General features: G+C 40.3%; 2 protein-coding genes across 4 annotated transcripts in view; one reads left to right on the top strand and one right to left on the bottom strand.

Annotated features, from left to right (window-relative positions):
- Window positions 1-5: 5 nt before the first annotated feature.
- On the bottom strand, window positions 6-2,633 carry LOC117954006 (transmembrane protein 125-like). The gene has a single exon (XM_034887456.1). It carries the CDS (start codon window positions 2,582-2,584, stop codon window positions 1,880-1,882), a length of 705 nt encoding a protein of 234 aa, XP_034743347.1. The 5' UTR covers window positions 2,585-2,633; the 3' UTR covers window positions 6-1,879.
- A 9,448-nt stretch (window positions 2,634-12,081) lies between these two features.
- The window catches only part of LOC117953986 (low-density lipoprotein receptor-related protein 8-like), a 68,020-nt gene continuing 52,249 nt past the window's right edge, over window positions 12,082-27,852 (top strand). For all 3 annotated transcript variants that reach the window (XM_034887415.1, XM_034887416.1, XM_034887414.1), the window contains exons 1-2: window positions 12,082-12,250; window positions 12,868-12,984. In XM_034887415.1, coding sequence (XP_034743306.1) covers window positions 12,184-12,250; window positions 12,868-12,984 — 184 coding nt within the window. In that variant the 5' untranslated portion in view covers window positions 12,082-12,183. The remainder of the gene's footprint in view (window positions 12,251-12,867; window positions 12,985-27,852) is intronic.

Genomic DNA, 27,852 nt, shown 5'->3' with positions numbered 1-27,852 from the left:
TCTTATTGTGGTCTCGATGTTCTTTGTTTTTATGTGCGTTAAAGCTTAAATAAACATTGCTCTGAAAGTTACAAGCTTGATATGGACAAGAAATCTTTTGCTTCAGCTTCATATGTCTTCGGAAATTGGTAAAAAAGTCAGCTTCAGAGCAAGGCTCCACAAATTCATACAGCTGAAAATGGAAAGCAGTTTTACCCAGGTTCCCTAGGTCCTTTTGAGCGTGCCATGTTGATAAGTGGACTTTGAGTGCATTGAAAGATTTAAATGTGCACAGGTATTCCTTCTGAAGGCACGGTAGTGGTGATATTCAAGTGTGGCACCCATGTTTTAAGCGGTAATGCTTAAGTAAGTAGCCCCTCTTTTCAGTACAAAATGTGCAGTACTTACACGTCCACAGCAGAGGAAACTGAAAAAATCTGAAAAGAAAGAAAAGATGATTTTACCATCAAGCCCAGCAAAATAGAAAGACAAAAACACTAATATGCAGTGTCAGACTTGAAATACCAGAGCTATAGAAAACACAAAATCCTTGCAAAAATCAAAATATCAAACTTTTAATCATTGAACTTTTTTAGGACAAGAACAAGTGAACACAGCAGTACAAAAGGTAAATAGTAAATGATTAATGGTAAATGACTCACTTATGTGGCTAGACATCAATGGAACAGTAATCCTGGGTATGATGAACTATAAATCGAACCCACCGTGTCTATTGAGACAGTCCAGAAATACTAATTACATCAAATATGTGAAATTCAAAATATGCACTAAACATTCTGTATGATTAAATATACTATAATGATGAACTATTTTTTAACATTTACAAGATAGATTCATTTTGATTTTCTTAAATTTATTTTCTTTTGTTTTAATCCAATTTCTGTGATGTAAGCACTTTTACTTTAGCATGCACTAATAACACATTTATTAGGTAAAAAATACCTTTTATTGCTGGAATTATGGAATGTGTGGATTGATCACTACCTGCCTGAGCCTGGAAGGGGACAGTTTAAACAAAAAAAACATAGGCCTATAACCCATGTACAAATTCTGTAAGATGACCTTAAAGAATAATGTAAGCCAAGGTGTATGCCAGCAAATACACTCACACTACATACATCATTACTAGCAAGCACAAAACACCGGCCCTGACTTACAGAAACAAAACGGTCTGCACAAGGGTAAAATATTTACTCACCAAATGAGTGTGCCAAACACAAGAATTGCTGTTATGCTAAAAATAATCACAAGTGCCGTTGAAGCGATGTTTCGGTCCAGCTCCACTTGGTCAGTTGCGGGTGTGTGACATGGACCATCTAGCGTATAGAGGACTGATGTGTGCATACCCCGAGGTCAAACACTTACTTTTTCTAAATGAATCCAGCTCAAGTAGACTGAGCTGGTAAGATATTTCAGCCTCAAAGTACAAGTAACTTTCTAAAAGCAAGTGTTAATAGCAGGTTGATAAAAATTGATTAAGGTCAATTTACTATTTTTAATTAAATACCATGTTTTCATTTACTGTGTACAGAGAAGATATCCAACACCATGATGTTTTGATTTGATGTGAACACTTACCAAGTCTTTATTTTCAACCACAATTACTCAGATGGATCAAAATGGTGTATTCAAACAGTCATCACATTACTGAGCTTTTGGTAAAAGCAGCAGTCTGTTGTTCTTTTACAAACTTTTTGCAAGTATTCTGATGATATTCAACAGTTGTCATAGTTATGCTAAATGAAACAAAAAGGCTATGGATGCTCTCCTCAAATAATAATAGTTTGTTTTCCTTTTTGTGCATGTGCTAGAAAAATTATTTTAATCTTTGCTTTCAAAGAGTCTTTGATCCGTTTGTGATATTGCCCATTTAGTTCATTCAGATCAGGCTGGTCCTGCTGGACAATGTCCCACTCCTGGCCTGGCTCATTTGTCCTCCTGAGACGTTAAATACCCTGACAGTTTGACTCCCGAGCCTCCTTACTCTGCCCATTCTCATCATCATCCTCCTCCTCTGCTCCCTTCTTCTTTTAAGGTAGATGAACACACTGTAGCCCACTACAGCTATAGCCATGCCTGCCCCAGCAGCCATCAGCACCAAGCCAGACACCAACATCTCCTTGCTGTCATGAGCTTGGCTACCGATGGTGGCCACACAGAGAAGCACCGTCCCACAGAGTATCACTGCTAGTCCCACACCCAACATCAGTGCTGGGTCAGCCCTCCCGCCACTCTTCAGCTGGTCAATCCGACGCCAGCTTCGTACACAGTTCATATCCTGGATGGCGGAGCTCAAGAGCTGCTTGAGCAGAACAGCCAGGGCTAAGAGGCAGAGCATGGTGCCCACCCCGAGGCGCCAATCCCCGGACAGGCTGGTGGTGGTGGAGAGGAGGCCTACGCCACCGAGGCCCAGCCCCAATATGAGGGTCACAGAGGCACAATAGCACAACAGAGAGTGGCGTGGTTCTCTGAACCACCACAGTTCCACTTGATCTTCCAGGACACGTCGCTGCATCAGGGAGGGGTCCAGGTAGAGACCTGCTGGGTGACGGATGGTGTGGCAGGGCTGGTAGAAAGTCTGCATATCAGGCACGGCAATGGTCACACCTCAGCCAGTCTAAAACCAGACTGACACATTGTAAGAAAAAAATTATTTTGACGGTTAATTTTCTAGTCATTATAACTATACAACTGTAGTTGTATAATCATCCCAAAAAATCCTGTGCTTCATCTCAGCTTCTGTGAAAACAGTTACTCACTTGGTGTTAGATGAGCATCATGTGTTGCTGTCCATCCATCTGCGTCTCATCACACGATCTTAGTCAAAGCATTGCAGTAGTTAGTTTAAAAGAGTCTATGGTTGTTTGGTCTTGTTGCTTCATTCTGTAGAAAAATGGGTGTTTCTCCTAGAAACAATCCGGCATCAAGGGAAATTTTCCAATGGTGAAGTAGTAGATTTCATTTGCTCAAGCTGCTGTCAGGGATGAAACTCTTCTCAGTCTAGATGGTAGAATGAACCTGACTTTATGCTGGAGGCAGAAAAACAGCAATCTTCCACTGCGTAATACTCACTGTATGTAAACAAGTGATGATGTAGTTGACATCCTGGGTGTGTGTTGTGTATGTAGCCTGTCCACATTTCTGCTCGTGAGGACCACAGTGACAGTACTAGCTTTACAGATTGCCAGTGCCAGGCAGAACAGACAAACCCTCTCCCCCACCCCACCCCCGTGCTCCTCTCATCACACGGGAACACTACTTGGCCTGGTTGAGTAGGTAAAAGACGGGTCACAGTAGCAGTCTTGGATCATGGTTTGGACAGAGATTGGCGACATTGTCCACCATTCCGCCACACAGACAATAGGCTGATCGTTGAACACAATGACTGTGCTCCAGGAGGCGGACGGTGGTGTGTGCGAGCCGTGGAGGGGTGTTGCGTTGCTGTGTGGACTGAGTGATGTCAGTGTGTTGTGATAATGGAGTTTCTGTGATCCTAAGGATAGTGTCATTCACACCCTATTCTTAGCCTCGTAGATAGGACACAGTGAATGCTGCCTCCCCTCAATGAGACACTTACTGACATGGGCCTGCTGATCTGCATCTTCCAGAAGGCTTATAGCTGCCATAGCAGACAATATTTCTACAGAAAACATTTAGCCTTGACTTTAAAGGAATAATTTGACATTATGGGAAACACTTTTTGGAGGAAATTTAGATGAGGAGATTGATACAATTCTCATTTGTCTTTTTAAAAAAAGCAAGTTGAAGTATTACGGGTGGTTGTGTACTAGAATATTTACTGGCAACCAACATAAGCTCCAGGAAATCATTGAGCCCGGCCAAGAAATAGCTGAGACATGTTAATCAGTAAGCTTTAGAGGTGTTAGTAGGCAGATGTTTTACAACTGGACAGAGCCGGGATAACATTCCTATTTCCAGTCATTGTGCTAAGTTAAGCTAATCATCCCATGGTTGTAGCTTCATATTAAACAGACAAACATTCATTCAAATGGTGCCAGTCTTTATTCTAACTCTTGGAAAGAAAACAAGATCGTGCAAAAAAGTCAAATTATTCCTTAAAAAAACAAAAACATGACTTGACTTGACAACCTGCATGCTAAATTTACATTTCATCCTAATAAAGTGATCCTCTTGAAGACGCAAACTATGGCTGTTTAACCGGCTTTTCTCACACTGGATAATTTGACCATCAAACACAGGAGCAACTAATATGATTACCATAATAATGGCTCCATTTTTGTTCCAGTGCCAACGCCTTGGATCCTGGCTTGCTTGTACAACAAAATAGAGCCATTGTGTTAATGTCTTAGGTTAGACAAGTGTTTTTCCTGTACTGAGAGGACTGAAAATTCTGATTGGCATAGCTCATCATATGTTTAACTGCAAATATTTATCTGATAACATTCTTATTTTGAATGCATTTACTCTTTTGGCTCTTCAGACAAAATTCTTGAGAAGATGTAAATGAAACATGCAGCCACCACGATTTTCTGTATTATTTGGAGGCGTGGTGGTGTATATGTGTCTTCAAGAACACCTGATTCTAACGCTGAACTGAGTGAAATGAATCATCGTAGTTACTAAACAAATCTGTCGCTTTTAGCAGTGGAGCTCCCTTCACTTATGACTGGAAGGGAATGTCAACTCAGCTGTGATGTTACAGTAATGTCCACTTACCGTAAAAGTTTACTGAAAGACCTCAAAAGCCTCAGCCACTGCTCTTCCTGTAAGTTTTTAACCAGTGCTTGCATATAACTAGTTTTGTACTAAACTGAACTTAAAAAGTGCAAACCATCAATAGAGGGAACCTACAACTGGACAAGTAATAGCAAACTCAGTGCCACTCACCTATGAGTGGTGATGTGATGTCCATCTGATGTGCTCAAAATGCACTTTCTCCCCCTGGTGGACAGTATTTGTGAGTGTACAATCCAGTTTTGTGATCTTTGAGCCTTTGAATTGATTGATTGGCAATGTTGTACTCACTTAAAGTATATTTTATACCGTTGGTTAGTAAAGAGTCCTGATGCTGTTTCATCTTCCTGCAGTTGGTTTGACATTATCAGGAATGGTGATGTAATTGCTGCCTTTCAGTCTGATTCTCATACAATGTACACTACATTTTATGATTGGAGAATGTTACCTGTTTTTCTACAATCTACTATTTCATCCAGACAATTTTTATTCGAAAGTGTTTGTGCTTTTGTGCCATAACTCTGTATAAAATATATAAAGCTGTGTAAAAGACTGATCCAAACACCCTCAAAGACATGATTTAACACAACGGCCAGAATTCGTATCAGGTGGGGTTGGATTGGCAGTGGCAGATCAATATATCTGGTCACATTTTTAGTTTAAGTCAGAGTACTGGTTCCTTTTATGGGAAAATCTAAAGTAGTTACTGGTGTGTCCCCAGTTAACATGATTCAATCAAAGGGGTGGCAACAAATAACCATGTTGCTTTGTTGCCATTGATACTGTGTGGTCAAATCAAAACATGAGGCACATTAGTATTACATACAAATGGACATAGTAGTGTATTTTAATAATTTCACGAATCATTGGTTTTTGCTACTGACCCATGTTGTAACCTTTGCTGCAACACAGTTGCTAGGCAACTCTAGCAGGGCTTTTAGTCTTGATTTCACCATGCTTCAAATTTGTGATAAACGTTGTCCTCCTAATAATTGAAGCAAATAGCCCAGCAATTAGGCAAAATACAACAATATTTCATGAAATAATCGACAGGTTAACATGTATTTGGTATCTTTCTGAACAGCTGGGAAATGTCTGTTTGCCTGTTTTTTGGCCCTGTGGATGCCTGTTGCATTGTGGGAGAGACTCCAAAAATGTGTCTGATGTAGAAAATTGATTGACAAATGAACATATGTGTGAATAAATAACATATTACACATTATAAATTCCTCAGCTTTAGACAGTAAAACATTTTTTTCATTTTTGCTGTTGCTGTACAATTGTATTCTGTCCAAATGTTTGGACTACTTATCCCAAATAATGGCTCTGAATCCTATAGGGCAACCTGATACCTCCTTAAAGATGAAAGACAGGACTTAATCCTCATGGTCACTGGTGCAGTTTAAATATACTGAATACAGAGCCACAGCTACAGAATTGGATACAATATTGACTGCTAATATGCATTGTTATGTTTTTGGTGGGTTAAGAATTGCAACTGTCCCATTTACTATAATATTACTTCAACAGTACAGTGTTAGACAACTGTATCTGTATTCCTGTACTAAATGTGAGGTGTTGTTGTTGTTGTAGCCAAAGATCAACCTGTAGAGGGCAGCAGCACATAAGTTTAAATCACAGTCAGCTCGATGCCTGCACAATAGCACAGTATACGGTTGTACAGAGCATGCAGTGTCAACCTGGCAGATTTTTCAGGGATGCTATTGCAGAGGGCAACAGACAGTGCTCTGAGTTTGCATAAATATAACATGGAGCCTTTTCTGGGTTGTTTATGGATGTCAGGGATGTGTTGATCTGGTTCTGTTGTCCAAGATATTTGAAGTTGTTGACCTGTCTTGCTGTGGGTGGAGGTGGTTCAGTTTTGTCACTGTGCGTTGTCTTTTCCGTGTTTGGGTGCAGGTACTGTAGTTTTCCGTGCACCATTATATGAAGTGTAAAATCTATGTAAGAACATCCACGCATCCCTCAGGATTATTTTTTACATTACACACACATAAACTGGGGGTGTGGAGGAAGGATAAAGAATTCTGCTTAGAGGCTTCAAAAGTGCTGTTGGGTTAAGGTTAAGATTGAAGTAGAGCGCTGTGGGAGTGTTGAGCAGAAACAGCGGTTGCCACAAACATGCAGCAGTAGGTTCTTTGCTTTCTGAAAAAATGTTGAATGAGCCATGAAGAGATTTGTGAGAACAGTTTCTCATTCTGGCCCGAGACACCAGCAGGTGATTTTACTGTCAGGTGGAACATCAACCAGAGAGGATGAACTAATCTCACAGTTGCAGACCGCTGGGTTAGATGAACAGGGCTTGTGACCAGAGCATCACTCTTCCAGTTTCCCTCAACCAGCTGTAGAAAAGTGGGTGAAAACTGAGCAAAACTGTCTCTCTCATCTCTCAAAAGCAGCTGTTGAGGTGTTCTTGAGCCAGGTACAAAAACCTGTTTGCTTCAGAGCTCAGTGTGTTCAGTGGAAAAGCTACACTGTGTCCCCCTGAAATGTCTCCTGAAGATTAATAAATAAATAAGAAATGTGGCCAGAATAGAAGTCATACTGTTTATTGAAATGCTGCTCACATGCAAGAAGAACTGCTGATCTCCATGATTGCTGTGACTTGTATTTGAGGATACTGGAAGCCTCTCTTGCATCCATAATGTTGAGAAAATGTGGCACATCACCCAGACTGGTTGCTGTGAAAAATGAAAAAGATCTGCTGCCAATTTTTGAGGCCCCCGATAACAGGTGACACACTCTAAACACAGACAAACTTCACCAATCTTTACTCTTTAGTACTCCTCACAGCTTTCCCCCAAAATTATATAGACGTGGTTTAACCCTGTGTCACTCGTGCAGAGAGATGTGTCATGAAGTGACTTCATATCAGCAGCAGCACTCGTCTGTAAACAGTCTGTCAAAAAGCTTGAGTGATAAGGGATTTTGATATGCTTTACCCTCTAAGATAAAAAGATTTTACAGCATGCATCTGCAGTGTATCAATTTGCGGGGAAGTTATTGTATTGCATGGTTCACACACCTCTGCCCAGCAAGAATCACCTCTTCACAACCGCTATTACTGCATACCAGGGTATTGCCGGTGTTCCAGCAACCAATAATCAGTCAGGGGGGGGGGGATAGTCATGTGCCTGGGAAGATGGTTTTTTTTCACTGAACTGTGCAAAATTAAAGTGCAATACACTTACAATAAACTTGCAGCATACCCAAAATATTGGGTGCCAGGAAGTTTGTACAGACATTGGCGGTACTTAGAGAATGAATTTGGTGATTTTTCCTCTCATGCCAGCAGCAGGTGGACTTGTGGACTTGTGGACTTGTGGACTTGTAAATGAGATGTCAACAACTATTGGACAGATTGCCAATAAAATTTGTACCAATCGTGTTTCCCTCTGGATGAATAACTTTGGTGATTCCTTGACTTTTCATCTAGCATCATTAATATTCCCACAGTGGCTTGTGACCATGACCTGTGTTAGTCATGCAAAATTTGCTCTCATATTTCTAGTATTTGCATATTTCAGTTAATTGACAGTCTCTCTCACTCTCCTAGATATCCCCAGCCTCCTTCTTAATCCTCAGTGTGTTAAAAGCATTTTCATGACTCACTCCTCAGAGCAAATTGACTGTAAATTCAATTTACTCTGCGTTATCTGTGATGTGTGAGAATCAGATTTGCAACTAAACTTAAAACGTTTCTTGTGCAACATCAATTATCCATCACTTTATTTTTACTTGAGCAAGACCGATGGACGTGAATGATAAAACTTAGGCCATGTGTAAAAATTATCTTTCAGAGTACAAAACCTACAGTACGTGAGCCATGACTATGGGCAGCTGGATCCGACCATATTTCATAATAAGTGTAAATTGCATGATGAGAATCATAAACCCTAAGGAGATAGAAATGCTAACTAAAAATTAATTACTTTTGTAATTTTGATTTCCAAGTCACTGGCAGCATTGGGTTAATTTTCCTTAAAGAGAGTTTGTGTTGGAATATTTTCTTGTATGGCTAAACACCCGGTCACAGCTCAGAATCAGAATTTGTTATAGACAGGAACACATTTGAGCCTAAATCCCATTGGATGATATTTCTAACGTACTGATTTTCGGACTCTAATTCTGGTGATGGATTTGAACACCTGTTCAACAACCATTGTGATTATTTTTCTTCCAGTCTGCTCCTGTTGCTTCATTCTTGCCAGGTGGTTGTTGTGGAACCATGACAACAGGCCCCAAATATCTTGGTTTTCTCTGCAGTGCCCTGACTTTATTGTCATCAAATGTGACTCTATGTGCATTTGCACATGTGCATGCGTGTGCCATTGTCTGCTTGTGTTTTTAACTATATGTTGAGGTTGGGAGGAGGATTAAGTTATCCTTCAGCTTATCTCCATCAAAATGACTGATTATGCTGTCAGCAATGGTTTTGGCCTAGATTTGAAAGGCAGCCTTGTTTGCTCTGGTTGGATGCCTCTAGACCTTGTAAATAAATTTACTACTGATGCACTTTTATCTGCCAGTGAGTATTACCTCATTGTGTTTAGTAAGAGCAACAACGCTGCAGTTTGGTTAATGAAAGAGTAACAGGGGGCCTTTTCCTGTTGCTGCTGCCTCTGAGAAACCGTACAGCCTGCGGCTCACCTTTGCATAATTTGCATATAAATGAAAATCACGTCACATTACTGCACTTGGGGTATATTAATAACAGGGTTGTTGAACATGATATGGTACTGTACAGAGACTTGTGTAGATTCTGAAACAGGTGGATCCCAGCGTGCTGGTTTCTACCTCAATAAAGCCATATTGTCCTGTGTGTTTCACTTCCCTCTGCTCTCCATCAGCCATACTTTCTTTCTACAGTGTCTGTTAGGCTACGTGTGTGGATCCACGCACCGCCATGTACCTGAGTTGACTTCTAGCCTGCTACTTTTCTAAATTACTCACCACAGTTACATCCTGTCTGTCATGCTCCAAAATTGATTTCACTGGCTCAGTGGGTATGACATGGAGAACCCTTGGAGCCCAATTGCCTTTTCTCACTTACACACACGCACGCACGCACACACACACACACGCACGCACGCACGCACGCACGCACACACACACACACACTTGCTTTGTATTACTGGCTGGTACACTGGATAAATGCTGTGTCAAAATGCATTTCTCTAATGTTGAACTCCTTACTTATTTTGCTCCACCCAGGAGACGGGCAGCGTGTTGTTTGTCGTGCTGTGCCATTTCTGCAGCCAGAAAACTGCCCACACAACTTGTTGGTTCTTTCTTTGATGTTGAAAAAGGACAAATGGCCTCTGACAGTGTTACTTTTGCAAATGGTAACTAGATGTAATATACTTACCTTAATAATGACAACAAATTGATTACAGTTTTTTCTTTTTTTAGTCCTAGACGACAGCGAGCACAACTGGACTAACGTCCAAGACTCTGAGCGCAGTCTGCACAGCAGCAGTTTATGTGGACCAGACTCTAGTTCGTTTTTCATCAATGAACACAGTTTTTAAAACTCTGCAGACGTATCCCATGACTTCAACCACAACCTGCACAACACTGTGGATTTACAGCACTTTGTTCAAATGTAAACACACTGCTATCAAAACTGTACGGATTTCAGCCTGGTGCAGTTCAAACACTGCTGATTGCAATGGTTTCTTGTTTTAGACCACACAGTATATAGAGTATGTAGGGAAAGCTCGTGAAGCCTTTTTTGAAAATGAAGAAACTGAATAAAAATGAGAAGGTATACATTGACTCGTTTGAGAGAAACAACAGGTAAAAGAGCAAAGATACCCCTATGTCCAGGTAAGATTTCTGATGTCACATACACAGTTAGGAAACTGGAAGATATCCAGTTTGTTGTTCATTCTTGTTTACATTAAAACTGGTATAAAATAAAAAAGGAAAGAAAACATTTTCACTCTTTTCTTATAGAAAATATTTAGTAGTGTAAACTGTAAAAATGAAAGGTTCATATGTTCTGTATTGGTGTTTGATGCTAGTGTTTTTACTCTCAGTCTGTTGTGAGCGACAGTGTGTGTGTGTTATCTCAATGAGGATTGTTCATTGATTTTGCCTGCACTAAGCCGGATTTGAGATGTGAGTGAAGTTGAGATGTGAGTGAGTTTTGCTGAGATGTTCAGCACTTGTTGGCCCTTTTGCCTTCATTCTGCGGTCCAGCTCTCCCCAAACCATCTTGATTGGGTTCAGGTCCGGTGACTGTGGAGGCGCAGGACTCCATCACTCTCCTTCTAGGTCAAATAGCCCTTACACAGCCTGGAGGTGTGTTTGGGGTCATTGTCCTGTTGAAAAATAAATGATGGTCCAACTAAACGCGAACCGGATTGGATGTCACATGACGCTGCAGGATGCTGTGGTAGCCATGTTGGTTCAGTATGCCTTCAATTTTGAATAAATCCCCAACAGTATCACCAGCAAAGCACCCCCACACCATCACACCTCCTCCTCCATCCTTCACGGTGGGAACCAGGAATGAAGAATCCATCCGTTCACCTTTTCTCCATCGCACGAAGACACGGCGGTGTGAACTTTTGGCCTGTACTATATACACATATGTATATAGACATTTACATCTATACGTACATATAGGTATGTGTGTGTGTGTGTGTGTGTGTGTGTGTGTGCGTGTGTGTGTATGCGTATGTCTTTGTCTTTGTGAAGCAATTTGGTGCAGTTCTCCCCAGTGTGTCAGGGTTGGATTTTTTTAACCTCTCTGTGTTTTGTTTTCTACTATGATAATGATTTGCAAACACTAGACTACAGTGTAATGTTAAAAATGTGTTCCAATTTAACGCTGAATTATAAACATATAAGCAAGTTATCAGAGTTAACTTTATACATGGATCAAAACAGCCCATGTTTTGTCCCGTATCGGCCATAACAGCACCAACACTACTAAGTATATTTGTGGCCTATGTAATTTAGTTGCAGTTCTGCTAGCTTTTCTACGTATTTATTTTTAGAAAAAAGTTGGAGAAAAAAATCTGTCTGTTCTATTTTTCAGCTTTAAATAGCAGGCTAATTATTAAGTATCACGGTTTTTTTTTTATTACTAAGAAAGGCCCATATCTAAGCCCATTTGGTTGCCTTACTGCTTGAAAGCTTCAGGAAAGCTATAAATTGACCAATTGTTTTGCCAACTACTGTTTCCAATGTCAAGGATGACTTTTCAACCACAAAATACTTAATAAATATAAAATAAATACGAATACTACAAATATTCAATTTTTCCACTCTTCTCCCCGCCCCACGCACTGTCGTCACGCCCCGGGCAGCCAGTGAGGCGGAGGGAGGGGGTGTTTCTCAGCGGAGGGGCAGGCAGCAGCGTCGCAGCGTTACAACAAGAGCGGCTTTCGGGCTTTGTTTTGTGGCTGTGAATGAGCTCCATCACCCACTTCAGAAATGTGGACGGATATAAGAACATTGCTACTTTTTTATTCGTTAGTCCTGAGGATTTATTTTTCCGAAGGTCAGTAGTGTTTTCCCCATGCGTGTGAGACATTAACGAAATCAAATCTAACCGTGGTGTGGGTGTGTGTGTGAGTGAGGAATAGGGCTGTGGAGGTGAGAAGAGATGCCGGGGGTAGCCTACTCAGCGCGCGCGCCCGTTCGTTGTTAAAGAGAAAAAAAGACCAACATACTTTTCTCTATCATTAATGCACACGAATATGACTTGTTCAATGTGAATGTGTGATTGCTTGGTCTCAGAATGGATGGCTGTGGTGTTCAGGCTCTGTCATGTGTTTCCCGGCTGTGAGCGTCCATACTGCATTAGAGGTAGGCTATAGTAGCTCTGTAGTAGCCTAGACTGAATCTTTGTCCTCATGTTGTGGAGAATTATGGGGCCTCGTCTCCTGTTTCCGTCTTCTCTCATAACAGCTTTTAATTATCACGGCAAAGTAGATCAATAACTGAAAGAAAACACAGACCATGACGCTCCCGGCACCTCAGCCAATTGACCTGAATGAATGCTGAATATCAATTAGGCATTCATTTGCAAATGACAGTTGAACTACAAGCCACTATATCCATTTTGATGCTTGATCCATCTGGACATTGTTCTCCCCTCCTTTTTTCTTCTTCCAGCAACGGATGAGTGTGAGGATGGACAGTTTCAGTGTAACAACAAAAGGTGCATACCGACAATCTGGAGGTGCGACGACGATGACGACTGCTCAGACAACAGTGATGAAGAAAACTGCCGTAAGTGTTAAATTCGGTGGATACATTGATGTAAACAAGGTCTGTGAACTTTGGAAAAAAACTGTGATGGTTATGCAAATATCACAATAAATCGAAATAACATATTACATTAAAATCATAATAGAACTAAAAAACAACAACATAATGATAGGTCACTGCAACTCCACCCTTCCCCAAACCACACACCCAGAACAATTAACTGTACTAAAACATAAAAGCATCCTATTGTACTGTTATGATCTTATAGATGGTCCATTAGGTATTCTTCTATCCATGAAAAATATTCCAAAAGTTAAAAAACTAATTAGATGCATATCATTAATCTCATCAAGAGACAATACCTGGAACCGCTCCCATCAGCTATCCATTAGAGATTGACTTATAGTAATGGTCTGTTCATGACTGGAATGTGTATTAAACCTCTTCTATCTTAATGAGCTGTATTTTCTCACAACAGTTGGAACCAGAAATGCACACATATCTCCCCTAGGCCTCTGTCCATTTTGTATTCTTTTCATGTATTTGCTATGCTATTAGCGTTTTATCTATTTTTCTGTTTGTGTATTATGCAGCAGGACAGTGCCTTATTTTTAGGGAGACATAAAAGCTTACAAAGATGCACTAGTAAAATCATGTTTTGAGGGATTAGGTGTGTGTTTGTGTGTGTGTGTTTGTGTGTGTGTGTGTGTGCCTCAAGCCCAAAGTGTGTGCAAGTGATTTTATGCCTGAGATATGTATGTGTGTGTGTATATACTGTATGTGTATGTATGCTAAACACGCATGTTTTTTAAAAATGAGGGTTGATTGGAACCATTTTCCAATCATCTTCAAATAAGAAGCTGTCCAACTGAGAGATTGCATTGGTCTAGTGCACAAAGCTCTGACAGGTAGCTTGGATGTGTTCTGCTCAGAAATAATAGAATTTCATTTTCCTTTCTGACTGTGAGCCAGTGGCCTATATTCTGGTGGAATGCTTGCGCTGAAACCAGTGAAGTTGTGCCAAAGCTGGATCCAAGCCCTGCACGTTTGCCGTTCTGCTATGTTCTTTTGTGTCTGGGCTAATTGTAGCTCGGGAGGACTTCCTGCACCTCACCACACATGCATATATACATGCTCTTTTATTTCTCGCCATACAGCTCTTTGTCTTTGTTTGTTTCTGTCTTTCTCCCACAAACTCCCTCACACACAAAGACCTGTTGTATATAAACATCTCATAGTTCCTTTGCACAGTAGTCTGGAGGTATTGCCATTGTTACCCTGTTACTGAGGTCCTCAGGCATGGCAAAAAAAAACTCGGTCACTTGGAGCATCCTTGCTCCTAAAACATTCATGTGTCTCTGCCACACACACACAAACACACACACACAAACAAACCCTTGATGTTTGGAGAGAATCGTTACTCTGTCAGGCACTCAGTATTTCTTTTATGAATGAAATGAAAATGTCAGCGAGGTTTTATTTACCCCCTGTGTGTTTTCCATCAGGCAGGGCTTCTTAAACATTTAGGGTTTGAGTGAAAACACTCCTCCTGAAAGCCTTTTAAGCTGAGACTACTGTCAACCAACTATTTGATGGTTATGACAGTCCAGCATTACTTGTCATTATATTACAGATTGGCCTTCACTCCGTGTTCATTTCCTTTCCTTGTGTGTGCTGCATCTGCGTAGGCAGACAGATGAGGCTGGTTGTCTCTCCGCTGGCATTCTGATAATGTTGGACAACTGCTTGACCAAGCATAGTAGGTGTTCAGTTTTCACCCTGTTTTATTTAGAAAAGAGGTTCTCTGGCACACTTTGCAGCTCTGGCAATATTGAAGTCATTTTCGAGGTTGCTTCTGTTAACTCTTTTTCTATTTCTACATATGAAGAGGCTAAAAGACAGAGGGACAATGTAGTGCAGTGATGTGTGAACCTGCAGAACATATGCTGCACAGGGGAGAGAGTGTTGTAAGGATTCAGCTTGTACACACAGCAAATCCTGGGTGGGAATTACACAGTTAGTTTGTTGTTGAGTGGTTGTGGTTGCATTTTTTAAATTAAGTTCCTTAATGCTTGAACGCATGGTCTCACTTCTTATTGTACTTGTATTCACAAAATACTATTTTACAACACAATGCCAAGCCCAAGAATCCAGTGACTGAATTTGTCCAGCAGACCATGGTCATGAAATATGCTGACAGGACGCTACCTATGCCACATCTCCTCATATGTCATGCCAGTGTCACCTTATTTCCAACCTCACTGGTACTTGTAGTTGAACCTTACAGAACCGGTGTAAAAATCTTAAAATACGGTTATTGCTCATATCCTTTATGCATCATGATCCTCCTTCATCCTCCACCCTGTTCTTGTTCGCCCATCCCCCACCAGTCCTCTCCCACTCCATCCCATCCCCCATCATCCAAACTCTATTCCCCACTGACCACTGCGTGCACCCATACATTCATATATGCATAATTGCACTGATAGTTATGCACAGACACAAGTATGGACCAGATGCACGTGAGCATAAACACAAATGAATGCATACCAATGAACTCTGAACTTTTCTGACAATTAATTGAAAAGTTGATTCTACATAAAGCATAATAGAAACTGTATATTTTGTTTATTGGTTGCATAACATTCCTGGGGAGGATAAGATGCCAAGCCACTCTGCCTCTTGCCTTGTCTGCAGTTGACAGCAATGAAGGCAACAAAAGAATTCTGCCTCGAATTTTCAAAGTCAGATTTGTGCCAACTCCGACACGGAGCTTCCCTTTAATCCTCGCCCTGATTAGAGCAGCATAGCATCCAGTTTCCATCTATCTGCGTTACCTGCAAAGTCCAGCGCATCTGTTTGACTTTCTACCAATGCTTGCATTTGATAACGATCCATTTGTTCATGAATTGAACAGCGACACCTGCAGAGAGGCACATACTGTAGAGCTCAAAGTATTCTCTTGTTTTCCTCTGAGATGCAGAGTCAGCAACAAGATGTGTGCCGGCTCCCATTGAGTTTTTTTTTACCAAATACATCCCAATAAATTCCTTAAGAGTCAAACTCACTTTTGAAACTGCTGCAGCTTCCCCACACCTCCTGTAGTGATTAATTTCTTTATTCCAAAGCCTTTCGGTGGATGTAGTCTCTTGCTACTGCCAACACACAGTAGCAAGTTTTAGGAAAAGGAAAAAGTATCCCGCCACCCTGGCTTAATGCTTTATTCAACAGTTTAAACCTCAGCTGCTTTTTGCTCAGCTTACATCTGACAACAGCTGAAGACAGAGTAAAACCATGAAGGTGAATCCAGTGTGCCGGTATCTTTAATTTATGATGTTGTCTCAAGAACATGGGATGTTATGTGGATGTTCTCTACTTTCTTCCACAGTCTGTAAATTGATCACATTATCTAAGATAAGTTTGGCTTCTTGTGTGTTCCAGGGAGGAAGTTATGCCATGCCCACTGAAAGGCACCTCTTTTGAGTGCTTTTTCCTATCTCTCAGTCACAATTGCTCACTTGCTTTAACTTTGAAATCCTACCATTTTCTTTAAGAGGCTTCAGGTGTTGCTTGGGATACAATAACATAACATTGAGAAACAGGTTATGCAATGGTAACTGAAAGTAAGTGGGTCTCACATTATTGGATTTGCTTTTTGTTTTACTTATCCGCTGCATTTGATGTTTTCAACCGCCTTCTCATTTTTCAAAAAGAGATTAGCTTTCAGAAATCTCCTCCAGAACTCTTACAATTTTTTACGATTGCTATGACAATTCTTTCAATACTTTCAGCAATGTTCCTAAACTCTTAAGGCACCAACACACCTACAACACGCAACTGGCAGAACTGTTAACTTTATCCTCAAAAGGACTAATCAATTAATAAACTAAACTCCAACACTAATTTTCCAAATACAATAATACACTAACACAATACACTATGTCTACCAATACACTACAAACATGTCCCAAAATAAATAACTATTCCAAAAAACTAACACAGGTTCTCTCTCAACAGGAACATTTAGTCAGTCACAACCCACTATCATCATAAAAACACATATCAGGTGGAATTACACAAACTGCATTATTTTATTTGGTCTGCCTTTATGCAATAGATAATAGGATCTTGTTTTGACCAAACATTATTTTACACTGTAGTTTCTCTGGACGCCTCTCTGCATTTTTGTTTTGCTGAGTTTAGTGAAATCTGCATTTTGTTTCTCTTGCTGCAGAATTATATACAAAAATGAATGAGCCATCTCGGAGTAGCTTTATAGAATGTACGGTTTAATAAATAAAGGAAACAGAGACAGAATTGTCCTGGTACTCGTCTTCCTTTCCCTTATGCAGGAATTTTTCTTACTTTCTTTATGTTCATCTTTACTGTATTGTTCTTTTTCCACACAAAATCAGCCCAAATAGGTCCTATTTTACTGTATACTGTAATATATCAGAATCAGCTTTGGCCAGGTTTGCATAAACATGAATTTGAGTTCTGTTACAGTAATCTTTGCTCTCAAAGTACAACAATCATTTACTGTAACATAGAAAGAATAATGTGAAAACAGATGGGCATGCAACTGAAAGAACCTCAACAGCGTGTGTTTCTGTGTTTCTCAGATGGGAATCAGCTGTGATTGATCTATTTACATAACTTCCATTAGCTGTTTCTCTCATTTACAGTGACAATGGGATACTAAAATGTATAAAAAAATGCAAACTTAAGATATGAAAATTAAAGTCCTTTTGAACAAAAACACAAAAACAACAAACAAACAAAATCAGAGTTGCCAACAGGGAATATCTAGAGGGCCCTCTAGTGGACAAATTATGCAACCCCAACACTCAACATATTGGAAGGGTGTTTCGTCCGTTTTTATTTTATTTTTTAAATATAAATTTATTGGCCACTATAAATGCAAATACCATAACTTGTAAAATGCCTAATAATGACGGATAATATTGGCTTGCGGGTATATTGGTCTGGATAACATTTTCAGATCAACTTTAAGCAAGATGCACAGCATACATAAGTAACAGTGTAATTAAATGCAGAGATATTTGACCTTACCATTAAGCAGTAAATGCAGTAAATGATGGTATACTTGTCCAGTACTTAATTAAGTATTAATCAGGTTTTAAATCAGCTGCCAATCTGACCGCTAGACAGTGATGACTAGGCATTTTCTCCCTGGATCGCACTTAGTGTTTAGTGCATTTGTTGGCATCCGGTGTCTAAAACTCTGAGGCCATACAGCCCCGTCCACATGTGTGTGTAACTGTGTTTGTATTTGCTTGCTTGGTCGCTGGCCCTACTGGCCTGTGTCTGCATGTCTCAAAGCCAACATGCCCAAAGTGATCATTAAGAAGACTGCAATTGAGCTATTATCTCAGATTAGTGCAAAGATGCTCATAGAAAGAAAAGGAGAGAGAGGGAGATAGAGAGGGATTAATGTGGGGATATAAAACATCACTCAGGCTCAACCCCTTACCCCCACTCACCATGCATTTATCCCTCATCCCACTTGGTTTTTAGTGCTTAGCACGCAAAAGATAGCACTCATTTGCATCATTTTAAACATTACACCTCCCAGAAATCAAGAAAAAAAAATCTTATTTTTCTCTGAGGATACTTTTAGCAGTGTGAGTTTCCTCGTGAAAAATGCTATTTTAGTTCAGTTGAACCATTAAAATATTGCCGTGGTATTTACATCCATGTTATTACATGGTATAACAGCATACACTGGGAATCTGTGCAGAACAGAATAACCTTCTGTGTGGTACGTCATTGTGCGTTTATTTGAGTTGTGTTTAAAAGTTCCGGTGCACCCGACAGGTTTCAAATGCAAGATTTTGTTCCACATGCCTTAACAACTAATGTATCACTCATATTCTGTGTTCCTTTCTTGCATGTTTATAACTTTCTTAATTCTCAATTAACGCAACAAAATATGTTCCCTCAACAGCACAATGGAGCTTAGAACACCAGCAAATGTTGAGTATGTCAGTTAACTCTTTGAAACATTCACAACGCTTGACATTTGTTGTAAAATTATTTAAAAAATAAGGACAGTCTCCTAAGTTGAGAGTTGAGCTAGTTTTGACATCCCGCCATTCGGTGTACATGAAAAGGTCTATAGTTTTTGTAACGGGGGCGGCTGTGAAATAATCCCAGCATGAAAGTCAATAGCACACACACTGGATGTGTAAGAAAAGCTGCTTGTTCTGTAAACCAAGGCCTTGGGGCCACAGGCATCTAGGCACACAGTGCCTTTCAGAAAAAAACAGACCCACAAGGGAGGATATTGGTCAACATTGCACGAAATGTGGTGGCCCTTTGCAATTTGTGATTCATTTTTGTGAAAAATGTCATTTCTTGTGACTCAACAGGCATGCTTGTGAATTTTTGCTGATGGCTCGGGGATGTTTGGATTGGTCGAGTGTGGCTTCAAGTCTCACTTTGTTTTGATTTATCCGTTTGTGGATGAGTACACACACTCATCACAGACCTACAGAGGACATTATGCCACTCTGAAGTCAAGCCAGGGTAACAGAGAGTCAGCAGCGCTGGGAATTAGAATGACGAGCAAATGGCTGTGACACAGCAACCAAAGCCCTCAGTCTCTTTTTTTTTTTTTTGATGATGATTCAGTGTGACTGGATGAATTATGACCATCACTTTCACTCATGGAAGTAGAAACAATCACATTCCTCTTGCACAGCTAGGCAGTGACTCATTACAATGCCACCATCACAATGTTAAAGCTTCACATGCAGGCCATCACTGCCTTGAAATCATTCCACCTGTCTACATGTCTCCACCATCAACCATCACCATCAGACCAATTTATAACTGTGGCTACACTTCTTCTAAAGGGCCCAACAAAGGGACTAAACAGTGGTCACCTACTGAGGATGCAGTTACATTTAGAACTGAAAGATATGTAATAATTCTATATTAGCAATCTTCAATACAACCTTACACTGTGGTGCTATAACTATTTTTATTATCAGGTTGAACTGCCCCTCCCCACTCCACTGGAATCATTTTTTTTTTACCTAGAAACAATACAAATTGTTACTATGATACAATAAAACAACGATCGAGGCTAACGTTAACGTTAGTTAGCTAATGTTAGCTTGCCAATTCCACCCAACACTGGCCGACACTGGTTACAGAAAATTAACCAAACAAAGTTGTCAGAGGAAAGAATTGGCGTAACCCGGTTACTGCTGTGCATGTATATGATTGTGCAATACCAAAATTGCAGAATCTTTCCAAATGCTGTCGCTTTGAAATTTGAATTTAAATTTCTTTTCCCATCATTTAACCTTTATCACTGTGTAAGTGCTTATATTTAAATCATAGGCTAAATAAGAATCAAATGCTTATTCAAGAGATTCACCCTGACTGTGTGTATGTGTGTGTTGCAGCTCAGTACTTTGGCAGAAGTTTGCCTGAAAGTGGTAGAAAATATTACACTGATAGATAGCAGAGCAGTGGGAAATGTTAGCTGGCAGATGGTTTCTCTTAGTTGTGCCTGACCTCATGTGCTTTAGAGAGGCATATTGTGATCAAAGCTCAACAGCTAAGCTCTGCCTAGAGATAGATATGTTTTAAATGCATAGCCATCGGCCAGTCACATGCACGCACAAATATGTATGCATACAGGCACGCACAGTCACACACACACAGGCTTCAAACAAACAGATACTTATGGAATAGCTTGATTTACACAATCACACAACAGAGTATCGGATGTTGTATTGGTTTGTGTGCACCTATCTTGCATGGAAAGTGATGTTATCTTCTGTGACATCAATCACTAGATAGAGAAGAAAAAGAACGAGTGATGGAGGGTGGAGAAAAATAAAGAGAGAGGAAGGAAAGGCAGGTGAGAGGCGGGCCATGGAGGGTATTGTTGTGGTACGGTGGGCTGGGTGGGAGCAGTGATGAAGAGTGCTGCAGTGTCATTGATTTTAGAGTGGTTGTTTTGTTATTGTTGTGATGTAGATCGGATAAAGGGTAGCAAAAGAGACAGACAGCACATTAAAAATCGCCTGTAGTCTCTCCTTCGGGAAGATCAAAAATGAGGATGTGTTTTCTGTCTTATGCCGCACAATGTGGAGGTCATCATGAACAGAGAGTATCTAGAGAGATGTACAGTAGGTAGGAAAAACACCACAGCAAACAAAATAAACCAGACGGCAAAGAAAGATGAATCCCGTTTGTTTTAAATGAAGACAAACAGAGCATTTTCATGAGGCTCCAACTCTCTGCAGAGCATCTGCTTGTCCTATCTGACAGCTGGGAACACCAGGCACACAGGCAGTGTTCCTGCTCTACTGATGCTGTTTTAAAGTGCATTTTCTGTATTTATCAGTCAAAAAGGTAGCAAATCAGGCGGACATTTATAAACTGCATACACACTACCTTTTGTGAACTCATAAAATATATAATAAAAAAATATAATTTGGAGCTTAAAAATTATTGCACTATATGCAGATGTTGCTATAATGTATCCACCTGTTTCACCTCCTCCAAAATATCAAGACTGAAAATCACTAAATCTACTGTAGCTGTAGCTTTTCACTTGTATTGACCCTCAAAGATCTGTTATAGCCAAAACCTCACTCCTGAATACTGTACAGTACCTCAGCCTACTTTGAATCTCAACACCACATGTATTTTTACAGGGTAGAAATAGCAGCAAAAATGCCTTCATTAAATTGCCTCATGCAAAACAATGCTACTATTGCAACTGAAAGCTTCAACCTATTTCACACTGCGCATTGTAAAAAATGTCATGATCTCGACATTAATGTGCAAGCTTGCATTCATTTTATGCCAAGGGCTTGTAAAATGGCTTTGTAAATGCCAAAACTGTGCCAACTAATTCAAGTGAGGTAAAAAACTTTTAAATGAGTCTTCAAAGTCTTAATCCAGTGGTACTGTTATACTGCCAAAGCTCACTTTTCTATAACTTTTAGAAGCAATGCCTATGAAGAGAATTGCTTCATCAGTCTACCAGTACTGCCTTGAATAAGTTTTGTGTTGTGACATTTTGGTGTTAAGAAATGTGGACCAATGCTACTGTCATATCCCTCTGCCCATTAAGACTCAAGTACAATTTATGAAAACAGCTCACAAAGCACTTCACTTCTCTCCTATTAGTTAAAGTGAGGCAAACCGAAATGCTATATCCGATTTGTAACAAATGTACCATGCTTTTAATGGAGCCATTTGAGCTTTACGTGCATAAGAGAAACCCCAGTAAAGAGTGCAATTGCTGTGTTATACATGTACTTACTTGGAGATACAGTGCTTCTATTCATACTGATACTTTATGCAGCACATCATGTATATGTGTCTTGTATTGCAAAAAAGACTAGATCTGTGTGTTTTGACATTGATGTGTGGTGGTTCGATTTGACAATAAATTATTAACATGGAGTATTTACAACGTCACACACCTGTCTAACCTTCAGGGCTTCAAGGTGCCTTCAAAGTCCATTAATGAAGTATTCATCTAAGGCATTACTAGCAACAGCTTCTGTGATGAGCCCATCGTGTACAGTAGCTGCATTGTGCTACTTTGCTAACATTCAGCAGCTTTGGTGGTAAGAGGGAAGCCTTTAGTCACGGTCTGAGTAATCTGTTTCTATGGTGGGTGGCTGCTGGACTCTTTGATTGGACAGCGGCCCTTTGGTGGGCCCACACGAGAGGATATCAGCCCTCACAGAGTCCATCAATAGCTGCCTGTGACCATGTTCCTCCTGTCTGACACCAGTGTGCTGTTTTGTGGGAGACAAGAAAGAAAAACTAAACTAAAAAAAGACAAAGCATGAAGCTTGAAACATGGAAAAACACAAGGTCTACTCACACACTTCAGAAGTGGGTAAATGTGCTTTCGAATTGTATTTGCATACAACTGTCTAGTTGTGTTGAAAAGCAAGCAGCAGTAGGGACTAAAATATGTGTCTTAATTACGATTCCTTCTAGCTAGGGGAAGATTTTCTAGAACAAGAAATTTGACCTCAGGCAGTATTACAGTTATATTAATTTGCGTCTGCAGTGCGAAATGTAAAATCCTGCTCCCACTGCCTTGTCACAGCAATTTGAATGCCCTAGTCTTCAGGCCAGTCAGGGTCTTTCTGTATTGTGTTTTGTGTTATTGGAGTCGGGTCTCTGCAAGAAAGAGAGAGAGAGAGAAGGAAGGAGAGAAGAGAGATGTGGCTCATTCTCTTGTCAGGGTAAAAGGCTAATCTCCCAATTCCCATTACAGGCCCTTGGTTAATAGACAGACACTATAATCCACTGTGGCACACATTTCCATATACAGGAGTGACTGTTCTGTATGCTCTTCTAATGCATTTGGCTGCCTGTGACTTAGAGTGGCAAGGAACTTTTAGCAAGCTTTTCTTAAATCCAGACCTATTGTAAACTTCAGATGCATAATGGAAGACTGCTCAGAAGTAATGAGAAAAGACATCAACCCTTTTAAATGCTTTTATTTGCTGTTGCTTTCAGAAACAGCAATGTAATTACATACTTTAGGTTGCCCACAAGCACTTTCACAGATTATTTTATATGTTCATGATCAGCAGTCTCAATGCAGAGAAATCTGAGACCCAGATACCCATGAAAAATAACTTTTGTTCGATCATATTCCCAATTTACACTTGGCTCATGTTTATATAAAATCCAGATGTGATTTCTTTTACCATTAGCCACATACTATGTATACAAGATTACAAGAGTAGTCTTTCCAGTATTCTAGCATCGATTTGTGTTCCCCCCTTACCTTAACTTGAACATAAACAATCTTTGCCATGACCCCAACCAGACTGACATACTAGGCAGATGGCAAAGAACTAGTGATGGCAAAACCTGACTTTGGCATCACCTTACTTTGCCTGTGTCTTAGCAAAAAAATTGCACTTGAACACAGCCCAATGACTACAGCTGACGGCAAACTACCACTTGCGCTGTGCGCCTGTGTGGATAAAGGGAAATCTGTTGGTATTATACATACAACTAAATAACATTTGCCCAAAACACCCCATCTTAACAGCTTGAGGGGCTTCCTTCCTGCCGTTTTTTATGTGACAGGAGTAGGATCATTTGTGTCACACTAGCTGACACTATCACATGGGAAAAACTGTAAATTACTTACTGACATAGTAACACTTGTGAGGAGTAAGATTACGTATGTGCCTTGGAGAGTTGGATATATTTACACCTTTTCAACATCTGGCTACGATGTGTCTCATTTGCACCTTGGCTTTTTAGCCACACTAGTGGTGTGAATCTAGGGGTCCGCAATGCTGGTCAGTCAGTTGATAATGCAACCAATGGAACATAAGTAGTAGAATTGGTAATGGAAGACACAGGAAGTGGTTAAGTTTAAATGGGGTAACATTTTCCCATCACAAATGTATCTTATAATTATAGACCCACCCACCGGCTCATTGTTGCGGACTATATGGATTGTGGCAGTCAGGTCACAATGGTGAGTGATTGCATTTGGTCCTGCAGTCATAATTACTTTTGACAGATGGATAATAATTGTTAAGAAGAGTGTCTCCTGTGTGCAGCTACATTGAAAATGAGAGATTGTCCAAGGGAAGGGGGAAATCACTTTGGGATTCTCCTCATTAATTTCTATTCATCTGATCGCTCACCAGCCCAGACTCTCATATCTGAGTCATACTTGTTCTCAAATTGCTGTAAAAGAAGGTTAAAGGCTGTTAACCAGGCTGTCTTTTTTTTACTTTTTCTTCAAGGTTGGATAAGAGGGATTTTAAAGATCAATGTGTGTGCCCAATGCAAAAGTACAGTTTGAGTGTGTGCTGGAGCCACACTTCAGATTGTTTTTGGTAACCGTAGATGTCTTGAACTTGACATGTCTGGAAGTCAATCATTTAAAGTGTATGTTCACATGAGTGCACTTGTGCACTTAGTTAATCAGTAAACTTTCACTGTGCTGTACTGTAAACTCACAGCGCTGATATCCTCCCCTGTGTTCCACTAGGATTTTAGAGTGAGTTGTATCTTTGTAGAGAAAGCTTTTTATTCCAGAATTCTTCTGTAACTTCCAAACTAATAAAATGTACGGGCGGTGATCACCTAAATGTTGATGATTTGGGCTTGAGAGTTTGGAGATTTGAGTTTACTGTTTGGAAAGTTTAACACCGTCCCTTTTCTTCGCCTTTGAACCCCCAGCTGCGCCATTGGAGTTACTAAGTAGCTGATATACAGTATAAAAGACTACAGTGAAAACAGTAACAGTAATAAGGCATTGCTAAGGTGTGTGTGTGTGTGTGTGTGTGTGTGTGTGTGTGTGTGTGTGTGTGTGTGTGTGTGTTGTCATACTTCCATAAATAATTAAAGATTAGAAATCTGGAGTCTAATCAAAACATCTCTAGGGAAAATGTCTGGGTGGACTGCTGTGAATAGATATACAAGACCTCAGGACGCAATAACACACAGCCCGACACAAATCACAAAGTTGCATTCACAGGATTTTTGGTTTGAACTGCAGACTGTGGTGTTTCAGGCTATGCAGAAGCAGCATCTGGCGGCTGTGTAGATTTGGATTTCCGCTGGAGCGTACAGGAGAAGCTCTGGATGGAAAAGCAGCAGTGAAGGTGTCAGCTGTTTGGCTGAGAGATCCGTCCTAGAACTATGTGTCCTTGTTTTCTACACCACTTTATTACCAAAAACTGAGGGAGAGGTGACAGACTGCACCAACCAGCTTGTCTTCTTTTATTTGGATGGCACGTTAGTTGGAATTTTCCCAGCTTTAGATATACTTTATTCTATGTATTTGACAATGTATTATCATCTGCGAAGTTAGTTTCAATGATGCATTTGTTTCCTTTTGTGTATGAACTTGGCAGAGAATCAGGCCTTTATCAAAATAAAGTTTTCAACATTTTAACTTACTACAAGAAGCCTGTCCATATGTATAGCAGGATTAGTTATTAGGAAGTTTCTTGTTTTGCTGCTGCTTTTAGGATAAAAGAAGGATTTTGGGGGTGCCGACACTGGCTCTAGCTTTGGAGAAGTGCACATTATCTGACCTTTTCCACTGTGGGACTGGTTCCTGCAAACCCCCTGCTGTTAAAACCTTGCCTGCTTCCGCCACTGTTTGCCATAATTAGATTCCTCAGCCAAAATGCTTTTTTTTCTTTTCAATGAAATGCTATGTAATTGCTTGGCACGTTTTCACAGCTGTTCATATTTTTAAACTGTTTTTGCAGAATAAGTACGGACACATTGCCCAAGTTCACACAAGACATTCAGTCGTTGGTGCATCAGCCGATTCTAAGCCTTTGAAATGGGTTTTGAGATAGGAGAGGATGCTGAAGATATCCCTGCAGTTTTCTACCTGTTGCAGATTGGTTGTGATGTTACCTCCCTTCATCATCACCCGCGTCACATCTGTGAGGTTCCTGTCATCTGTTTCTGGTGACGTTTCTCTTGAAGCTACAGTATGCCTTTCAAATCTCAGTGTGTGTATGTGTCTGTTCTGGCACCCCTGGGGTTTGATTGTGCTCCCTGCGGAATGATTAGTAGACTGTTGAACATCATGCAGTGAACACCCCAGAGCGCAGAAGCTGTACCGCCAAATAAAACTGTATAACCACTTGTACAACAAATGTTTTAACTCTATAATGAGATGTAAAATTCCTGGCTGTATCTAGGTTAGACTTTCTAGCAGAAGTTACACTTACAAAGGATTACTTGACATTACAGCTGGGTTGCATCACTGATGCTGATTTAGAAATACCACATGTACAGTACACTCTGAAATGTTCTTAATAGGGATGCATCGGATAACAAAACTAACGGTTTTGAGTCACGGATTGGATACATTTTTGGATCGGAACACAAGGCGGGACTATATTTTGTTTTAATATGCTTTCCATTTAATTCTTAAAGAACTGTCATAAAACATGAGTGCACTCAAGCCAGGGAGCAGAGATTGCGTTCCCGGGGAAAACAAAGGAGTTTCACCCTGAATGCATGTTCATTGGAAGTGTTTTAATCCAAAACCCGGCCTTGGATTGGTGCCTAAACTGTCGTTGACGCATAACGCTGCAAGTATTGTTAGCTAATGTAGGTCAATTCATTATCTGACGGCACTTATCTCATTCAGCAGCATAACATGAGTCAGAGCGGCCTTACAAGTTGTTTAGAGTGTTTCTACGTCAACCAAACATGTCATTGAGCTAAAAACAGGGTTGCATTGCTTCCTCCTCTGTGTTTAATGCAATTAATAAATGCCCATGTCTGGTCAGTGTATTTCATTTCCATTATTGATCATTTTAATACAAGCCAGAGTTATAATAGGTCAAACGTCAGTCATGTCGTGACCATAGATGATATCAAAAATTAGGTTTCATGAGAAGCTTAAGGACTACAACAATATAACATATAACACAGTACCACAGTATTCTGTGACACTGTCACCATAAACTGGCTGTACACTGGTAGAAGCTCCTGTCTGCTGTTACTTGATAGCAGATAAGATTTTTGCTACTTGTCCAGAATCCTTAAGTTTTACCAACCGTTTATATTATCTTTTCACCCTTGACCAAATTGAATTTAAACAGTGTTCAGCTTGTTTGACTGTGCAGTGTCCTCTGCAGCTTTGGTCTGCCCTATTGTGTAATGGCACAGTGTGTCCCAGTAAAGATGCCGGGCTGTAGGATGAAAATGTTAGCATATGGCTGTTTATCAACCACATTTTGCTTCTCTAAACCATACAAACACAGGAAAAAGTAGAGTAGCAGAAGGTCAGACACATGGAGCAGGCACCATGCGGTGAAGGGCAGGGACATGTGGATGTATTAGCAGATAGTTAGAGCAGTGGCAATT

The sequence above is a fragment of the Etheostoma cragini genome, chromosome 12, assembly GCF_013103735.1.
Source record: "Etheostoma cragini isolate CJK2018 chromosome 12, CSU_Ecrag_1.0, whole genome shotgun sequence".
Lineage (NCBI taxonomy): Eukaryota > Metazoa > Chordata > Actinopteri > Perciformes > Percidae > Etheostoma > Etheostoma cragini.
Note: the sequence above shows the minus strand (reverse complement) of the source record. Positions and strands in the feature narration are given on the sequence as shown.

Coding starts and splice junctions, on each gene's coding strand:
- LOC117954006 (XM_034887456.1), bottom strand. CDS start 2,584: ATGCAGACTTTCTACCAGCCCTGCCACACCATCCGTCACCCAGCAGGT.